The 16,902-nt window shown below is 37.0% G+C and overlaps 2 protein-coding genes across 6 annotated transcripts in view; one reads left to right on the forward strand and one right to left on the reverse strand.

Moving 5' to 3' along the window:
- On the reverse strand, window positions 1–10,551 carry ebag9 (estrogen receptor binding site associated antigen 9). 4 transcript variants are annotated; one of them, XM_079625338.1, is made up of 9 exons: window positions 10,396–10,531; window positions 9,096–9,231; window positions 8,902–8,982; window positions 8,354–8,450; window positions 7,884–7,959; window positions 5,020–5,178; window positions 4,139–4,246; window positions 3,854–3,945; window positions 1–1,166 (listed from the first exon to the last, which is right to left on the reverse strand). In XM_079625338.1, exons 4-9 carry the CDS (start codon window positions 8,434–8,436, stop codon window positions 1,049–1,051), a joined length of 636 nt encoding a protein of 211 aa, XP_079481464.1. In that variant the 5' UTR covers window positions 8,437–8,450; window positions 8,902–8,982; window positions 9,096–9,231; window positions 10,396–10,531; the 3' UTR covers window positions 1–1,048. The 4 variants fall into 4 exon arrangements, with proteins under 4 accessions (XP_079481464.1, XP_079481465.1, XP_079481463.1 ...); XM_079625339.1 differs by lacking the exon at window positions 10,396–10,531 and adding an exon at window positions 9,303–9,555; XM_079625337.1 differs by having other exon boundaries at window positions 8,902–9,231; window positions 10,396–10,551.
- zdhhc3a (zDHHC palmitoyltransferase 3a) overlaps window positions 10,200–16,902 on the forward strand; it is a 17,348-nt gene continuing 10,645 nt past the window's right edge. For both annotated transcript variants that reach the window (XM_079625315.1, XM_079625316.1), the window contains exons 1-5: window positions 10,200–10,494; window positions 11,926–12,245; window positions 14,063–14,187; window positions 15,100–15,196; window positions 15,494–15,575. In XM_079625315.1, the coding sequence (XP_079481441.1) occupies window positions 11,946–12,245; window positions 14,063–14,187; window positions 15,100–15,196; window positions 15,494–15,575 (604 nt within the window). In that variant the 5' untranslated portion in view covers window positions 10,200–10,494; window positions 11,926–11,945. The remainder of the gene's footprint in view (window positions 10,495–11,925; window positions 12,246–14,062; window positions 14,188–15,099; window positions 15,197–15,493; window positions 15,576–16,902) is intronic.

The raw sequence follows: 16,902 nt of genomic DNA on the forward strand, positions 1-16,902 counted from the left end.
TGATAAAAAAAAGTGATTTTATTCAGTTTTTCATTGTTTATCTGTACCTGTGACTCTCATGGCTTCACGTTCCTTAAAAATCATAGCATGCAGAGGTTAATTTCAGCTCACCATCATCATCATCCTCATCATCCTCGTGTCAAGAAACAAGATCAATTTATATATTTTTAAGAGATGGGAAATTCTTTAATAAAGACTGAAATTCCCTTAAAATATTTATCTGTGCATGTTTATTTCAGCTAATGCTCTTCTCAGTAACAGTGTCTTACTAAAGATAAAAGACGGTTTGGTTGCCAATACGGATATTTAAAAATTTTCCGGCGTTTCCATGACGACCAACCCACATCCTCTTAAAAGAGTCTCAGTACATACTGTACATCTCTGCTCTCCATTCCCACTGACAATTATTAACTCTATACACAAATGACCCAAATCAGTTTTGTCTTTATAAAAATCAAGATCAAAATATAAGGTCTTGAAGGATTATTCACAATTAAGAGCACGATTATCAGGTAAACTGAATGGTAAAAGCTTAGATAGCCAGCTAAATAGAATGTGAAGAGCAGAAACTCAAGGTTGCATAAATTTGTTGAACTTTTTTTTTTTTTTTTTTAAATACTGAGATCACCCATTTCTGGTGAGGTCCAGTGTTTAAAGCACAGTTACAAGACTTTGATGAAGAAAAACAGGTGAAAAAAAGAAGAAGAACGGAATTCCTTATCTAAAATTATTCTGGACAAAATCGTTCAAGTGTTATAAATACTGACAGAAAAAAAAACTATTTTTTTTCTTTCATCGAGCGCACAGTAAGAACAGTCATAACTGAAAGGAAAGATTTTGTTGTGCTGATTTCTGTCCAATGCAACAACAACAACAAAAAAACACAAAGAGACACGCACACACGATTCTCCCAAGATGGCTGATGGACTGAAAAAAATATCCTGAAGTGTTGAAGACAGCAGTGTAGAGGGCAGGACAAAACAAGGTCAAATGTAATATGAACAGTTGTTTGGCTGTTGTTATGAGTGTCCAGTGCGCTGTATTAATGTTATGAAAGTTTGACAGCGATCTTCTGCTCTTTTTTCATCATTCTCTGTGCCTCTTTCTCAACTTTCTTCCTCTGTTGCTCGATGGCCCGTCTCTCTCTCTCAGCCAACTTCTGCTGCCTGAGTTCAGGATAGACAGAGACAGATCATTGTTAATTGACATGCTGACATGTTCATTTCAGTGAAATTGAGGGGAAAAACACTCAACAATCATGACCGTTCAAATACGATGTGATACATGATTTATCAAAGTAAAGCTTAATCAAGGACTGGCACAATGCAGTGATGATTGAATTCATCTGTGCTTGTACAATGACACCTAGTGGACAAAAACATACAGAAAGCACCAAATTCTCCCTCAGAGTAAATTATGTTATAGCCAGGCCCACTCAGAACCTGCTCCGCTGATTTCTAAAGAACTGAAACTCCTGACTAGACATGTGCGATATACAGTAACACAACCCCAACTCGCATGAGACAAATGGCGGAACGAGTGAAGGAGACGCGCTGAATGAAAACGCACGTTCACTTTCTGACAGCAGAAAGCAGCTGAATATTCAATTTCTATTTTCAATATTTAAATGTTATAAACAGCTATTCTGATTTTTGTATTCACTATGGTGTTATCACAGCACCAGAATTTTCTATTAACTATAGTGTTATCACAGCACCAAATACTTAAATATGTAATACTTAAAGCTACACTGTGTAATTTTTTAAGTTGATTCTTAGCAAAAACCAATTTGCTGGGTTTTTTTAATCAAGAATTTGTTTCTTGATTATAACTAATCAAGTATTATCGTAAGCGTAGAATCTGCCATTTATAATACATACGGGTGAGCTACTCGAACGGAGGAAGCCATATTGCGCCTCTATCTTGAAAATACATTAGCCAAAGAGGGACATACCTGGAAATTCAAGCTTCGCCTTTCGTGTTTTTACACTCAGTGGCACCGTGCGAGGGGGAGATTACTCGCGACTGCCGGCAGATTTGAAATAATACGGACACCGTAGGAGTTAAAACGCCCTCGGAATGGGAGGGGCTAGAAAGTAATATTCAGTTGGTAGTCATATACAATTTCACCGCTAGATGGGAGTAATACCTACACAGTGTAGCTTTAAAGACTTAATAGCGGTTTATTTTCAAACTTAAAGCTGCAGTCCGTAGTTTTTCCTCTTAGTCACCATCTCTGTTCGAAATCTGCAATTGCAGTGATTCGCGGAATTATCAACTTTATGTGGGTTGTGCCTCGGCACGGCACAGTGCGGATGAATCCAATGTTTTGAGGAGAATGTGCGGTTGTCAATCACCACGCCGGTGTGGATACTGTCATTTGGAATCACAGATTCTACTTTTCGGAAATATGACCAACATAAGAATTTTCACCGGAAAATGTCATCTTAACAAGTAAGTAACATCCACTTTTGTTCTGACCAACTAAGGGGAAAAAAGCATTGCAGTAAATCGGGCTGATTAAATCTAACGATCGCTTATCATATCACGTCAAACCGTGCAAATGATACTTTGTTCTCAAATTGTTAATGTTAACAACATCAGCATTGCGTGACTACATTTAATGCTCTTTTTTTCTGTAGCCACTCCAAAGTCTTTTGCATTTTACAACGGGTGAATCTCCAGTTGTCACTGGTGATTGTCGTTTGAACCTTTCTGGATCCGCCATCAATATAGCCTACTAGCTGAGACTCCTTCTTTATGTGTACACATACAGATGTGACGTAATGACGCAAAGACATGCTTGAATTCCCTGCGGAAATCCACCAGTACCACTGGAATTAAAAACATTAATACAAGCTTACCGTTTTGAATCGAGCTAAGGCAAGCAGATAGTTTTGAACACAGGCTGGTTATGTACTTTTAAACATTTATTTTGGATCATTTTTAACCCAAAGAAGTTACGAAATGCAGCTTTAACGAACTAACGATGAAAAATACTTCTAAAAGCATTATCTAATCTTAGTTCATGCTAATTTCAACTTTTGCTAATACTTACAAATTAAAATTTGTATTAGTTAATATTATTTAATGGATTTGAGCTAACATGAACTAATAATGAACAGTTTTATTTGTATTAACTAACGCTTACAAAGAATAATAACTTCTGTAACAAATGTAGCTATTGCTATATAGCTATATATTATGTATAATAACGTTATATATTAACTAACGTTAACTAATGGGACATTATTGACCTTAGTGTTACCAATTGTTCTTTATAGTTCTTTTGCACTTTAATCTGTGAAAATCAGTTGTTTAGTTCATATTTTTTAGGTGTATTGTTTTATTGTATTTAAATGTTCAGAGTTTTTTTTTATAAGGAAAGTTAGTTAACCTGTTACTTAGGAGGTTAAACATTGGCTCAAACATTATACCCTGAAGGAAGTGCCGTGTATCAGCATGACAATGCAGCAATACACACAGCAGGACTTGTGACAGAATGGTTTGATGAACATGAAAGTGAAGTTGAACATCTCCAATGGCCTGCACAGTCACCAGATCTAAATATTTTTGAGCCACCGCTGTTTTGGAGGAGTCAGAAAACGTTTCCTCCACCAGCATCAAGTATTGACCTGGCCTCTGTTCTGGAAGAGGAATGTCTCCAAATCCCTCTGGCCACTGTGCAGGACTTATATGTCATTCCAAATGGATGCTATATTGGCTGCAAAAGGAGGCCCTACACCATACTAATAAATGATTGGGGTCTAAAACCAGGTGTTGCAGTTTCATTGTCCAACCCCTGTATATAAAATTGGGGAACACCTCATAGTCTGCTGGTAATGCACCTCACCTTAGCACTTCTTCTGCATCCCAGGATGCCTCTGCCTCATCCTCCCAGGCATTAGTGTTCCCCTGCCAGGTGTCCATGTCCCCCAGCTCCGCCTGCAACCCACAGACAGCGTTTTGTGAATGTTGTACAATTTGGTTCAACAAATAAAATGTCATGTGCGTTGATGGAGTTGGTTGCAGTCAGATAAAGAATTACCATCCATAAATTCTCTCTTTTTGATGATTTAGAGTGTTAACTGATCTCACAATAACCGTGTGATTAACATTGTTACTTTGCATTACTCACAGAGGGCTGGATGAAGGCCATGTCCTGAGTGGCGGCTAGTCGGCTGGAGAAAACCGAGGAGCTGTCTGGCATAGAGAAATTCAGAGGTTCCCTTTTCTTCAAGACAATCTGGAAAAAGAGCACAAATATATATATATACACTACATTATCAATAATAATACAATAATACCATTTTTGGGGTCTGTAAGATAAAAAAAACAATATATATATAACAATTTAAAGAACTGCTTTCTACTTTAATATATTTTAAAATGTAATTTATTCCTGTGATGGCAAAGTTGTATTTTCAGCATCATTACTCCAGTCTTCAGTGTCACATGATCCTTCAGAAATCATTCTAATATGCTGTTTTGGTGCTCAAGAAACATTTATTATTATTATCAATGCTGAAAACAGTTGTGCTGTTTATGTGGAAAACCATGACACATTCCTCTGGATACTATGATGAATAGAAAGTTCAAAAGAACAGTATTTATTTTAAAAATTTAAATCTTTTGAAACACTATAAAAGTATTATTTTTTTAATCTTTTGAACGGTAGTGTATATATTACACAAAAATGGGATTGAGAAGTTCAGCACTACCACTGCACCAGGGCTAGAACATTTGCCCTGCTTTACATCACTGTTAGCCACAAAACCACAAGATTTTCTTGAATTTATTCCATTAAACTATAAAAGTCTCTTTATTTCAACAGGTTTTAATTTCCACTTGCCCCAACTAATAAAAAAAACAAATGTTACAAAATTGTATCTGATGATCCTTATTGTTTTAGAGAGAAAGCAAGAGAAACACATGTCCTAGGACAGAAAAGAAACCGCATGACAATGAAATGGCAGCAGATGTAGCAGGAAATGAAGAGGGCCCAAATATTGAACCTACTTTTTGTGTTTTCCTGATAGTGGGAGTCATGTCTTTGAAATAGTCCGGCTCTTCTTCTTCAGCTTCATTCTGTGGAGGTGGAACTATCCCGTTACCACCTTCAATTTTGATACTCGTGGGAGCTTCCTCATCCCATGAGCTCCACTCCTCAATCTCCGGCTATTTTAATCATACAACAAACAAATTAAGTTAAGTGACATGTGAAGGCCTGTGAATTTGTCCTCTGCATTTAACCCATCCAAGTGCACACACATTAGGAGTAGTGAGTAGGGAACACACACACTGCAAACCGTGGACACACAACAAGAGCAGTGGGGAGACATTATGCTGTGGCGTCCGGGGAGTGATTGTGGGTTAGGTGTCTTGCTCAAGGGCACATCAGTCATTTCCTGCCGGTATTGAGAATTGAAGCCACAACTGGTTACCAGTCTGATTCTCAGACCATTCGGCCACTACTGCTCCCAAATATTCACTTATTTAATCAAGCAGAAGTCAATAGTAAACAGTCATCTTTCCAGTTTTATTTCATTTATTCATTTAAATTTCATTCAACATCAGACTAATAGCCCCTCCCCCATCGCTAAGTAATTAAAGCTGTGACAGTTGAGTACATGAAGTTGCCATCATTACACACTTCTTTTTTCAGTTAATTAAGCGCATAATGGGGTTTTTAAAGCGCACTCTTTCTATTTGAAATTTCAGTGTGAACACACTACTCACTATGTATACTACAAAACGGCATAAAATAGTGCACAAGTACGCGTAATATAAAAATATTAGAGCTGCACGATTCTGGATAAATTAAGAATCACAATTTTTTGTTTAAAATAGATATCAAAACTCTCACTCCCACGGTTCTGAACAGACAACTAAACAAAATAACCTGTAATTTACGAGAGGTTGTGACAAAAAGTTAATTGCTACAGTCTTTTAATTGGGTTGAATGAATGATTCAATGACTCACTCATAAATACTTCACTTGTTTGTATGAATGTATGAATCAGCATTTTTGAATGAATCTCTTGAAAGAATGATTCAATGACAAATAAAAGTTAACAGTCACTTGTCGCCACATACTGGTGTAACAATGTAATGATACAATCTTTCTTTGAAGAGTCAAGTCACTTTCAAAAGGTGATTTACTCTATTTTGATTGCTACCGTAGACATTGTTTATGTTCAAACTATAAACTTTTATCTTGTCTACTTGTGTGATAAAATGAATTGTAACACAGAAATAATGATACTGTGTGGTTGAAAAGACTGTTACATAATTTTATATTGACGACAACTCTCTCTGGCTCAGAATGCTGATCTGAATGTTCTGCTGTGATCGTTGTCATTTACTGTAGGAATAAGATTACATGAGTGTTTGAATCGAGATCTCAATCTTTTAAAACTACAGTGTGTGATTTTTACTCCCATCTAGCGGTGAAAAGGTATATGACCATCCAGTGAATATTAGTTTCTGTTCCTCTCATTTCCGATTTCGTTTTAACTCCTACGGTGGCCAATGTAGTCAAAGATTAACATGGCTTCCAGTTCGACCTCGTCCATGAGTGTTCCTTCAAGTGATGAGGTTACTTTAGAAAACTATTATAATTTGCAGTAATTAAATTTGTCAGTTAACATATAGGTTATGACATCTATGTAAAATGAATAATAGTTTTATGTTTTCGTTATTTGTTTACCATTTCATTGCTAACATCAGCTATCAGGTAACTATTGGAAACTATGATAAAAATTTTCATGATTCTTTGATGAATAAAAAATTAAAAAGAAAAGCATTTATTAAAAAACGAAATATTTTGTAACATTACACACATTTTAATGTCACCATTGATAACTTTAATGCATCCTTACTGAAAAAAAAATTCTGACTAACCAACACATTTTTGAACGGCCGTGTAGGCCTACATTCAGTAGGTTATATATGAATGTGCGTGGAGAGTTCGTGTGTGTGTGTGTGTGTGTGTGTGTGTGTGTGTGTGTGTGTGTGTGTGTGTGTGTGTGTGTGTGTGTGTGTGTGTGTGTGTGTGTGTGTGTGTGTGTGCTCGCGTGACGCGTCTCATATGAATATGTGCGTGGAGAGTGTGTGTTTGTGCTCGCATCTCATATGAATATGTGCGTGGAGAGTTCGTGTGTGTGTGCTCGCGTCTCATTTGTCTTGTTGATTTGCCTGTTGCGTTGCCGTCTTAATTCTCTTTTTCGTTTCCTTGGCGACTCTGATATATATTCTCGAGAATAAGAGTGATCTTCCATCAGCAACAGACTTTCAAAAAGGCTTTCAGGTTTTTATATAGCAGTCTCAAGCAATCCCCCTCTTCACATTCGACACGGTGCCATGGGTGTTAAAAGGCGAAGCGTGAATTAACGGGTATGTCCCTCTTTGGCTAATGTACTTTCAAGATGGAGGGGCAACATGGCGACCGGCATTCGAACCCCTCACCCGTATGTATTTTCAATGGCATATTATACACTCACGAGAATACTTTATTACTTGAACGAAGTAAATATACATTAATGAGCACATATATTTTTGAAAGAACTAAGTGTTTTTAGCTAAGAATAAACTAAAAAAGTTACACAGTGTAGCTTTAACGATAAATTTTGCAGCTCTAAAAATATACAAGCATATATACATATATTTTTTTATGTTTTTTTGAAAAAGTATGCTCACCATGGCATCTATTTGAGTAAAAACAGTAAAAGTAATATTTTGAAATATAACACAAATTTTTTTGATGGATATAAAGTTTTTTTTGTAACTATGTAAAAGTCTTCACTGTCACTTTTGATCAATTTAATGTCGCTTTTTGCCATACTGTAAATTACGTTTTTTCTTACAACCTATTTTTCTCTGACCTGCTTTGGTGAAGAATAATCAACTGTGGTCGGGAGGGTGATCTGATCCCCACTCAGTTTGCGTGCCCTTCCAGTCCTACATTAACAAAAGACAACAGTCAAAACACAGTGTAGCAGAGAAAACTCATTAACACAGCATCACTTTAGTAAGAGACACACTCTAGATCCTCGTTCATATAGTTGCCCTAAGGCTTCAGATTGACAATCTACAAGATACATCAGCAAACAATCCAACAAAATAAATTAAGGTTACACTTTTTTTAAGGTGTCCATGTTACCGTGTAATTATATATTTAAGTACTGAGTAATAATAAACTAGGCTACATGTCGTTATTATAGGATTGGGGTTAAGATTAGGGTGCGGTTTAGGGTTAGTTGCATGTAATTTTGCACAATCTATAGTAATTACTATAGTAACTAAATGTAACAAGGACACCATAAAATAAAGTGTTACCGAAATGTAAACCCACCTGCAAATCAGTCTTTTCAAGAATGAAAGGACATATGCCAAGCAGGTGCATATTTTAAAAAGGCGAAACTGTGTGATGGCCATGTTATGAGTGATATCTGAAGAGAAAAAGAGCAGAGAGGGAAAGGGGGGTGTTTTAATTCATAACTTCAAAGTAGAAACATCAAGTAAAAAAACAACAACAAAGACAAATAACATTAGCAATCCAGACATATGGATTATGATGGTACTGAAAGAATCCAGGTTCAAGTCCTTGGACACGTGTTATTTGCAGGATTCGCAAATATTCTGTTCTGAGGTTTAAAAACGAATATGATCCATGCATTATATCATGCAATTTTGTTTCACCCATTTTGCCATATTGACATTTACCAGCAACAACCAAGGAAGCAAGTGAACTGCAATAGCAATTGCTAATGTTAGCTATAGCCAGCTAACTGATCAACTATGTTGGCTAACGAGGTTGCTTCGCTTTAGTTTACATTTACAGGTCTTGTATGGGTAAATTAATTATAAAATGGTGCAGATCCATCTAACTTAGTCACTCACCCGTCAGGTCAATTAAAGAGAGTTGATATAGGTAGAATCATAGCACGGGGCTAGCAGTCTGATGCAAATACAGCACTTGATCTGTGCAGATGGGACGAACAGGGATATTAGTGTGTTTTGGCAAAGAAAGAGTTTAGGAGAGCAGAACCATCATGAATAGCGGCTGTCAAGACGGTCAATCTCATCCATATTACTCTGATGCAGGCAGCCATCGTCTCTTCATTGTACCACCACACGTCACACCAACAGGGAACTGGTCTGGAGTCCGTGCCGTGGGTTGCCAGGTTGGTCGCATTCAATAAATTCACTGGATTAAACACCATAGATAGACTGTAAAAAAAAAAACTTGTAATAATGTCAGCAAAAGACATTTTGTTTTTGCAAAAGAAATAAATACACACCTGTTCATACTGGTTCTGTGTTTGTGCTCCACAGACCAGTGATATAAACGCAGAAAGAATTAACCAGGGTTCTTTTGTACGAATACTTATTCACGTTATTCTTGCGGAGAAACTGAAATATTAAATTAAAATAATAAAATAATCTGTACGGTTTTGTCAAACAATATAATTTTGTTTAACAACGTGGTTAGAATGCACCCTGGCAACCCATGTGTTAGGCTCTTTTGCGCAAATTTTGAGGGACGCTTTACATTTTCAGCCGTAAGAGTCCATGCTTGAAAATGTACCTTTTTTCTTAGCACAATTATAATTTGTTTTCACAATTACAATTATAATGCTATAAATATATTATGTTATATTTAGGATACACACAATCAAACGATGTTTTTCATGACTGGCTGTTTGGGTGTCACAAAAATAATGCAATGCATTATCAACGGCCCACATAATATTTTACTCAATATAATGAGTCGATTTAAAATACAGAAATTAAATAAGAGGCTAGAAATGTTACCAGCAGTATTAACATATGATATGACCGGAAATATGAAGTTAACTATTTGGCGTGTGGCTTATCTAGCGATACCACGAGGAATCTGTTACTTTTCTCTCCGCTGGACAGGACGAACCAATCACAGTCGTTCACGATGACTTAAAGGGCCACATTAAAAGTAATTTTACAATACGTTATGGAGATGATATGCAATTGTGTGTCTGGTTATTTTTTTTAATGAAGTAACCGTTTTAAAGGATTATAATTGTATTAGTACAACATATATCCAATAGTATAAAAACAACCAGAGATTTGAATCCGGATCAATGGAACAGTCTGCGTTCAGAGCCTCGATGCGCCCCCTAATAAAATAACTCAAGTTTCAGCTTCCTTGGCAACGCCTAGCAGTCCAATGATTCATTTTCTGGAAGTGGTTTCCATTTCGGATCGTGGTCCAGTTGCGCCTCCAGTGAAAGCTAGGGAGGTGTGGCTATCAGTTTCTCCAGTGAAGGGAGGAGCTGGCACCGCACAAAAATGCAGCATTTCACCAGCCTCTGTGCATTAATCGGGTAAACCACTTTTTATTGTGTTAAAACTAACCTGGAACATGTCCCCCTGTTAGTGTGATCCATGCATCATTGGATCGTCTCGGCCTTGGTTGGGCGAGCAAACGCGAGGAGCACCAATGTCGCCAAATATGTGAGTATCGCCATGGCCAGGTAACGCAGGTTTCTACACAGCTGGCTGATTGATTTCAGTGTTATTCAATCAATATCGTGTTATTATTAACTGTCATTAATATTCCAATGAGATGTAATTAAATTATAAACAGTGCGCTTGGTTGCTGTATATGTTATTGCTGATGTCTTGGCAGTTGGCACAGTCAGTGCGTAATTTACACCATTGTGTTACTATGTCCTGTTTCGGCTGCTTTGGCTTGTTAAACCAGATTTTGGGCTGTTTATTGAGGTTGATTTTGAAACGCATAATGATCATGCTAAATAATGTCTGGCACTCTTGAACAGTGCGTGGCTGTCTCATTATGGACTCAAGTAGATAGGAATGTCATCATAGTCATAAAAGTTGGATGTAGAATTGATTTCTGGGCCATAACAGAGGGGGGAAAAGACTGAGACTACAGTGTGTCCTCTACTGACATTGTTGGTTCTGCTTAAGTGACTTTATCAGTCAGACTGCAGCTCCCATACTGCTGTGTCCACTAAATATGACCTTCCGTGTCTCCTAAACCAGTGGATCTCAAGCTTCTTGATTCCCAAGTCCACCAATTATCAAAGACAATAGTTCAATTAAATAACAAGTTATCTGCAGTACTTCTGCTGAAACGACAAAACTGCTTGTTTTCAAACTTTATTTACAGAAACTAAGAGTGGAAATATATTCATATATTCATTATATTCATTATTAAATTCCAGAATTAGGGCCTAAATGTTCATTACTAAATTACTTCAGGCTTTTGATTTTGACTTTTTCTAGTAATTTGTGATGAAATGGTTTTAAAATATTTTTTTCTCACAAATAGCAATTTCCACTCCAATAAATGTTTTAGCGCTTGACATAACTAGAACAATTTTATTCATTCAAATAATCCATCCATCCATCCATCCATCCATCCATCCATCCATCCATCCATCCATCCATCCATCCATCCATCCATCCATCCATCCATCCATCCATCCATCCATCCATCCATCCATCCATCCATCCATCCATCCATCCATCCATCCATCCATCCATCATTTTATAAATTTGACTCTTCTATGTCTAGAAATCACACGTTTTATATATGAGGTTTTCCAAGACTGGGAATGCTGGTTCTTACATAAAAATGACAGTTGTTGAGTGAATTATTTAAATAAGATTATTTAAATAAATCATTTCTTTTTGATTTTCATTTTAGCTTATTTTAATGCTTGTTTTATCTTATTTTAAATCATTTTAATTCATCTTGCAGTCGTTTGGACGTTTTCTGTGATCCACTGTCCAGACACGTCTACACTTCTGCTAACCATTTGATTGTGTGAACTAAAAATAGACTGTTGCCAAACTTTTGCTATGAAATTAGACCGTTTAATCCAACTTTGACTCCTTTTTTCCCCATCATCTCGACAGGATGGCATCTCTGTGGTAGGATGAGAAGTCCAGTGCCGCGTTTCAGGGACGTCGAGAGGCAGGCCGGTGGCCAGCAGCCCCCACAGTGTCTTCCTCCCTGTCATGAGCGACAGAACAACATGTGGTTCATCAGAGATGCCTGCGGCATCGTTTGTGGGATCATCACCTGGTTTCTTGTCTTCTTTGCTGAGTTTGTGGTGTTGTTCCTCATGCTGATTCCATCGAAGAACCTCACCTACAGCCTGGTGAACGGCGCCCTGTTCAATAGCCTGGCCTTCCTCGCCTTGGCGTCTCATTTCAGAGCCATGTGCACAGACCCGGTGGGTTTTACTTACAGCAATAAATGCATGCTTTCATGGTGCCTTTGGCTAGGGGAGACAACATCCCCATTATGAGAGAATTTTATACAGTATATAGGGGGAATTGTAGCATGATATATCACATGTTAATAATTATAATTACATTTATTATGTAATATACATTTATTACATTAACTTAACACTTATATGTATATATAATTTTTTTATAATAATGTTATATTTATATAATTATAAATGGTTTATTACCATAGTAAAAATACAACATAACATTAATGTTTATGGTAAGGGGTGTTACATGTCCGACACGCTCTAAGTGGTAGACCAATCACAACAGACTGGGGACAGGCTGACCAATCAGAGCAGATTACGCTTTTTGGAAGGCGGGGTTTTAAAGAAACTGAAACTAAAACAGAGCATTCAGCCTTGTCCAAATACCCACACGTCTTGGCCACTTCAGAGTGTGTGCACGCGACAGGAAGTGCGCAAGACTGTTCAATGTCTTCAAAATGCCAAAGTGCAGTACCCTTAATGCACACTTAGGCCTAAGCATATATCCATCATGCATTATGTTCGGGAACGTACGTGCCCCAAAATCGCGAGATGTCGAGGAAAACATTCCACTGTAATTTAAATTAATTAGATGCATATAATTGGGTGGTAAAAACATAAAGTGCTGCACATTTTATTGGTGCAAATATGAGTATTACAGTATGTGTAGGTCTATTTTGTACAACATTTGCAACTGTTTTTATCACTTAATTAAAAGCACCTATAGGTGTGGGTTACATAGCGACTACTAAACAGACATGTAGAAGTTTATTTTAAAATGCAAAGTATTGAAAATATAATAAATAAAAGCTCCGTAAACACTTGAGGAAGACTATAAGTGCGTCCCATCGAGTAATCAAAAGTTCTACACACACTTGCAGTCTTTACGCCTACTTGTGGTCAAGTGCAAAGACCGCAAGTGTGGGTATTTGGACAAGGCAACACAAAGGGTGAAAAAAAATGCTACAACAATGTAAATAAGAAAATATGTTTTTTGGACATTAAATCATGTAAACATAGACCTTGTAAACAGAATTATTAACATGTAAATGAGAAGGGGCCCACAACAACCACTTTTACAACCTAGATATAAAATAGACATTCATTTGAATTCAGACGGTGTCAAAACTTTACACTGCAGAGTAAAAATATTGGGCATAAATGTCATCACTATAGCATGTATAATAATTCAAAGGGATAGTTCACCCAAAAACTTTTTAATGAAATCTGAGAGCTTTCTGTCCCTCTTCAGACTGCTACGCAACTGACACTTCAAGAAGTTCATAAAGAGATCGTAAAACTAATCCATATGAATTGAGTGGTTTAGTCCAAAATTTTCCTAAGAGACTCGATCACTATATGATGAACAGATTAAATGTAGGCTTGTATGCGCATATAAACATTCATCAACGCAGTTGTGGTAAACGGAAGCTCTGCTCAAGCATGTTCAGTTGACGTGCGAAAGCCAATAAGGTTCATTCTCTTTATATTATTATTATTAAGCGTCAAAGTGTCAGTTGCTTAGGTTGTCTATGGAGGGACAAAGCTCTCAGATTTCATCAAACCGATCTACATTTGTGTTCCAAAGAACGAAAAACGTATAGGTTTGGAACGACATGAGGGTGAGTTAATAATGACAGAATTTTCATTTTTGAATTAACAAACCCAATAAGAGATTGGTGTGATATCTGCCCCCAGTCTCCCCTAAATCTTCAGCAGGGTGTCAGAAACTGTTAAAATGTTACTGAAGTTGCTTGATGCTTTCTTAGGGAGCTGTGCCAAAGGGCAACGCCACTAAGGAGTACATTGAGAGCTTGCAGCTGAAGCCAGGCCAGGTGGTTTACAAATGTCCCAAGTGCAGCAGTATTAAGCCGGACAGAGCTCACCACTGCAGGTGAAAGAGGAACACATCCATCCATCCATCCATATCACTTCAAGATCCATCCATCCATATCACTTCAAGATCCATCCATCTATACCACTTCAAGATCCATCCATCCATCCATCCATCCATCCATATCACTTCATATCACATCCATCCATCTATATCACTTCAAGATCCATCCATCCATCCATCCATCCATATCACTTCATATCACATCCATCCATCCATATCACTTCAGGATCCATCCATCCATCCATCCATATCACTTCAAGATCCATCCATCCATCCATCCATCCATATCACTTCAAGATCCATCCATCCATCCATATCACTTCATATCACATCCATCCATCCAGATCACTTCAAGATCCATCCATCCATCCATATCACTTCAAGATCCATCCATCCATCCATATCACTTCAAGATCCATCCATCCATCCATATCACTTCATATCACATCCATCCATCCATCCATATCACTTCAAGATCCATCCATCCATCCATATCACTTCAAGATCCATCCATCCATCCATCCATATCACTTCATATCACATCCATCCATCCATCCATCCATATCACTTCAAGATCCATCCATCCATCCATATCACTTCATATCACATCCATCCATCCATATCACTTCATATCACATCCATCCATCCATATCACTTCATATCACTTCATATCACTTCATATCCCATCCACCCATCCACCCATCCACCCATCCACCCATCCACCCATCCACCCATCCATCCATCCATCCATCCATCCATCCATCCATCCATCCATCCATCCATCCATCCATCCATCCATCCATCCCTGTTTTAAGTTATAAACAATCTTTCAGGGGGGTTTTTTCACAGCGTTAAAGTGACTTTTTAATCTCTTTTCTTTCTCCACCCTTCCTTTCAAACTCATTTTAGTGTTTGTAAGCGCTGTATACGGAAGATGGATCATCATTGCCCTTGGGTAAACAATTGTGTCGGGGAAAATAACCAGAAGTACTTTGTGCTTTTCACAGTAAGTTGTACTAAAAAAAGTCTCATCCTGCACACTTCTAAAAAATACCACAAACAGAGTTGTGTTAGCCACAGGTTGTAAGCATTTTACAAGTGTTGCAAAGATTCAGAAGTAGTCTTGGACTTTCTGATATAAGATTATAATGACTCCTCTCTGAATTTGGTAGTATGAATAATGTTAATTTGATTGTAATCATTTCACTAAGGGTTTAATTGTATATTTTATTTCATATTTCATTCAGATTCTTTGAAACCAGCACTAAAAAACATCTAATATTGATGCTGATGTGTTTTCCAGATGTACATTTGCCTGATTTCTCTGCATACCTTGGTCATGGTGGTCTTTCATTTTCTCTACTGCTTTGAAGATGACTGGACAAGTAAGTGAGAAAAGCAGGTTATTGTTAGCAAGACCGATAACTTGACCCCCTGTGACCTCTAGATGACAGGGTCAGATGACAAGCATGCAATTAAGAATGTTGTCTACTGGGAAAAAGAAGTCCAACCTTCGTCCAAGTCCAAGTACTTCTTAAAGCGACAGTTTGCAAACCATAAGTACTTCTTAAAGCGACAGTTTGCAAACCATAAGTACTTCTTAAAGCGACAGTACACCCAAATATCAAATTCTGTCATTTAATCACCCTCATTCCAAAGGTGTTTTTCTTTCCAGTACAGTGTTCACTTACAATGTAAATAACGGTTTTAATATCCAAAAAGGATGCAAAAGCACCATAAATGTATTATAAAAGTAGACCATAGTCTGTGTGCTTGGGGAAGTTGATCCTTTGGTGTGAGAACAGAAAAGTGCTGCTATGTCAGGCAATAAATATAATGCAAATGTAATGTAATGCCAATTTTATTGGTACTAAAGAGTGGTCAAAGGGCAGGTAATGAAGAAGGGGAAGTGATATTGATATAAGCAAATGTTGAAAGCTAGATTCAAACTCAGATTGCACAGATGAGCGCCACAGCTCGATGTGTTTGAGGACCTGTGCTAGCCTCCCTAACACAGCTCCAGTGACACTAATATGACATTTTAATTCAACATTGCATTTTATTAAATTTTTTCCTCTTATGAATGCATTTTAACCTGTATTTAATGTTAAGAGTGTGTTCTGGTGAATATACTCACAGCACTGTTGGGAGTTTTTTTTGGGAAATGATTTTCATCATCACAACCATTTTAAAAATTGGGACCAATTTTTAAGTTATAATTTGTATTTTAATTAATCAAAGAATCCTAAAAAGTTTCCACAAAAGCATTAATCAGCACAACTGTTTTCAACATTGATAAAAATAGGAAATGATTAAAAACAAAATCAGCAAATTTGAATGATTTCTGAAGGATGATTTGACACTGAAGAGTAATGATGCTGAAAATTCAGCCTTGCCATCACATAAATCACATTTTATATTAAAATAGAAAACAGTTATTTAAAATTGTAATGATATTTAGCAATATTACCGTACTGTTTTTGCTTTTGTTCACATAAGTGTCTTAGAATCTTGATCATAAGAAACTTCTTTGAAACACATTTAAAAAAATCTTATTGACCCCAAACTATTTTTTGTTATTGTAGCACTTTATTGTTTATCCTTAGCTGAAAATTGGTCTTTGGTCTCGCCATTGTCACATTGTTAATGTGTTTTCTGTTGTTTATCATGGACTTTTAGTTTGTTTTCCATCTTCAGTGTTTTCATCATCTC

Source organism: Phoxinus phoxinus (assembly GCF_949152265.1).
Source record: "Phoxinus phoxinus genome assembly, chromosome: 10".
In the NCBI taxonomy this organism is placed as follows: Eukaryota; Metazoa; Chordata; class Actinopteri; order Cypriniformes; family Leuciscidae; genus Phoxinus; species Phoxinus phoxinus.

What these genes read in the sequence shown, in the direction of transcription:
- ebag9 (XM_079625337.1), bottom strand. Translation starts at nt 8,436, where the DNA reads ATGGCCATCACACAGTTTCGCCTTTTTAAAATATGCACCTGCTTGGCA. An exon ending in TTGAAAAGACTGATTTGCAG is followed by an intron (nt 7,960 to 8,353) that starts GTGGGTTTACAT and finishes TTGTTAATGTAG; the next exon opens with GACTGGAAGGGCACGCAAAC. An exon ending in TGGCCTTCATCCAGCCCTCT is followed by an intron (nt 3,946 to 4,138) that starts GTGAGTAATGCA and finishes TGTGGGTTGCAG; the next exon opens with GCGGAGCTGGGGGACATGGA.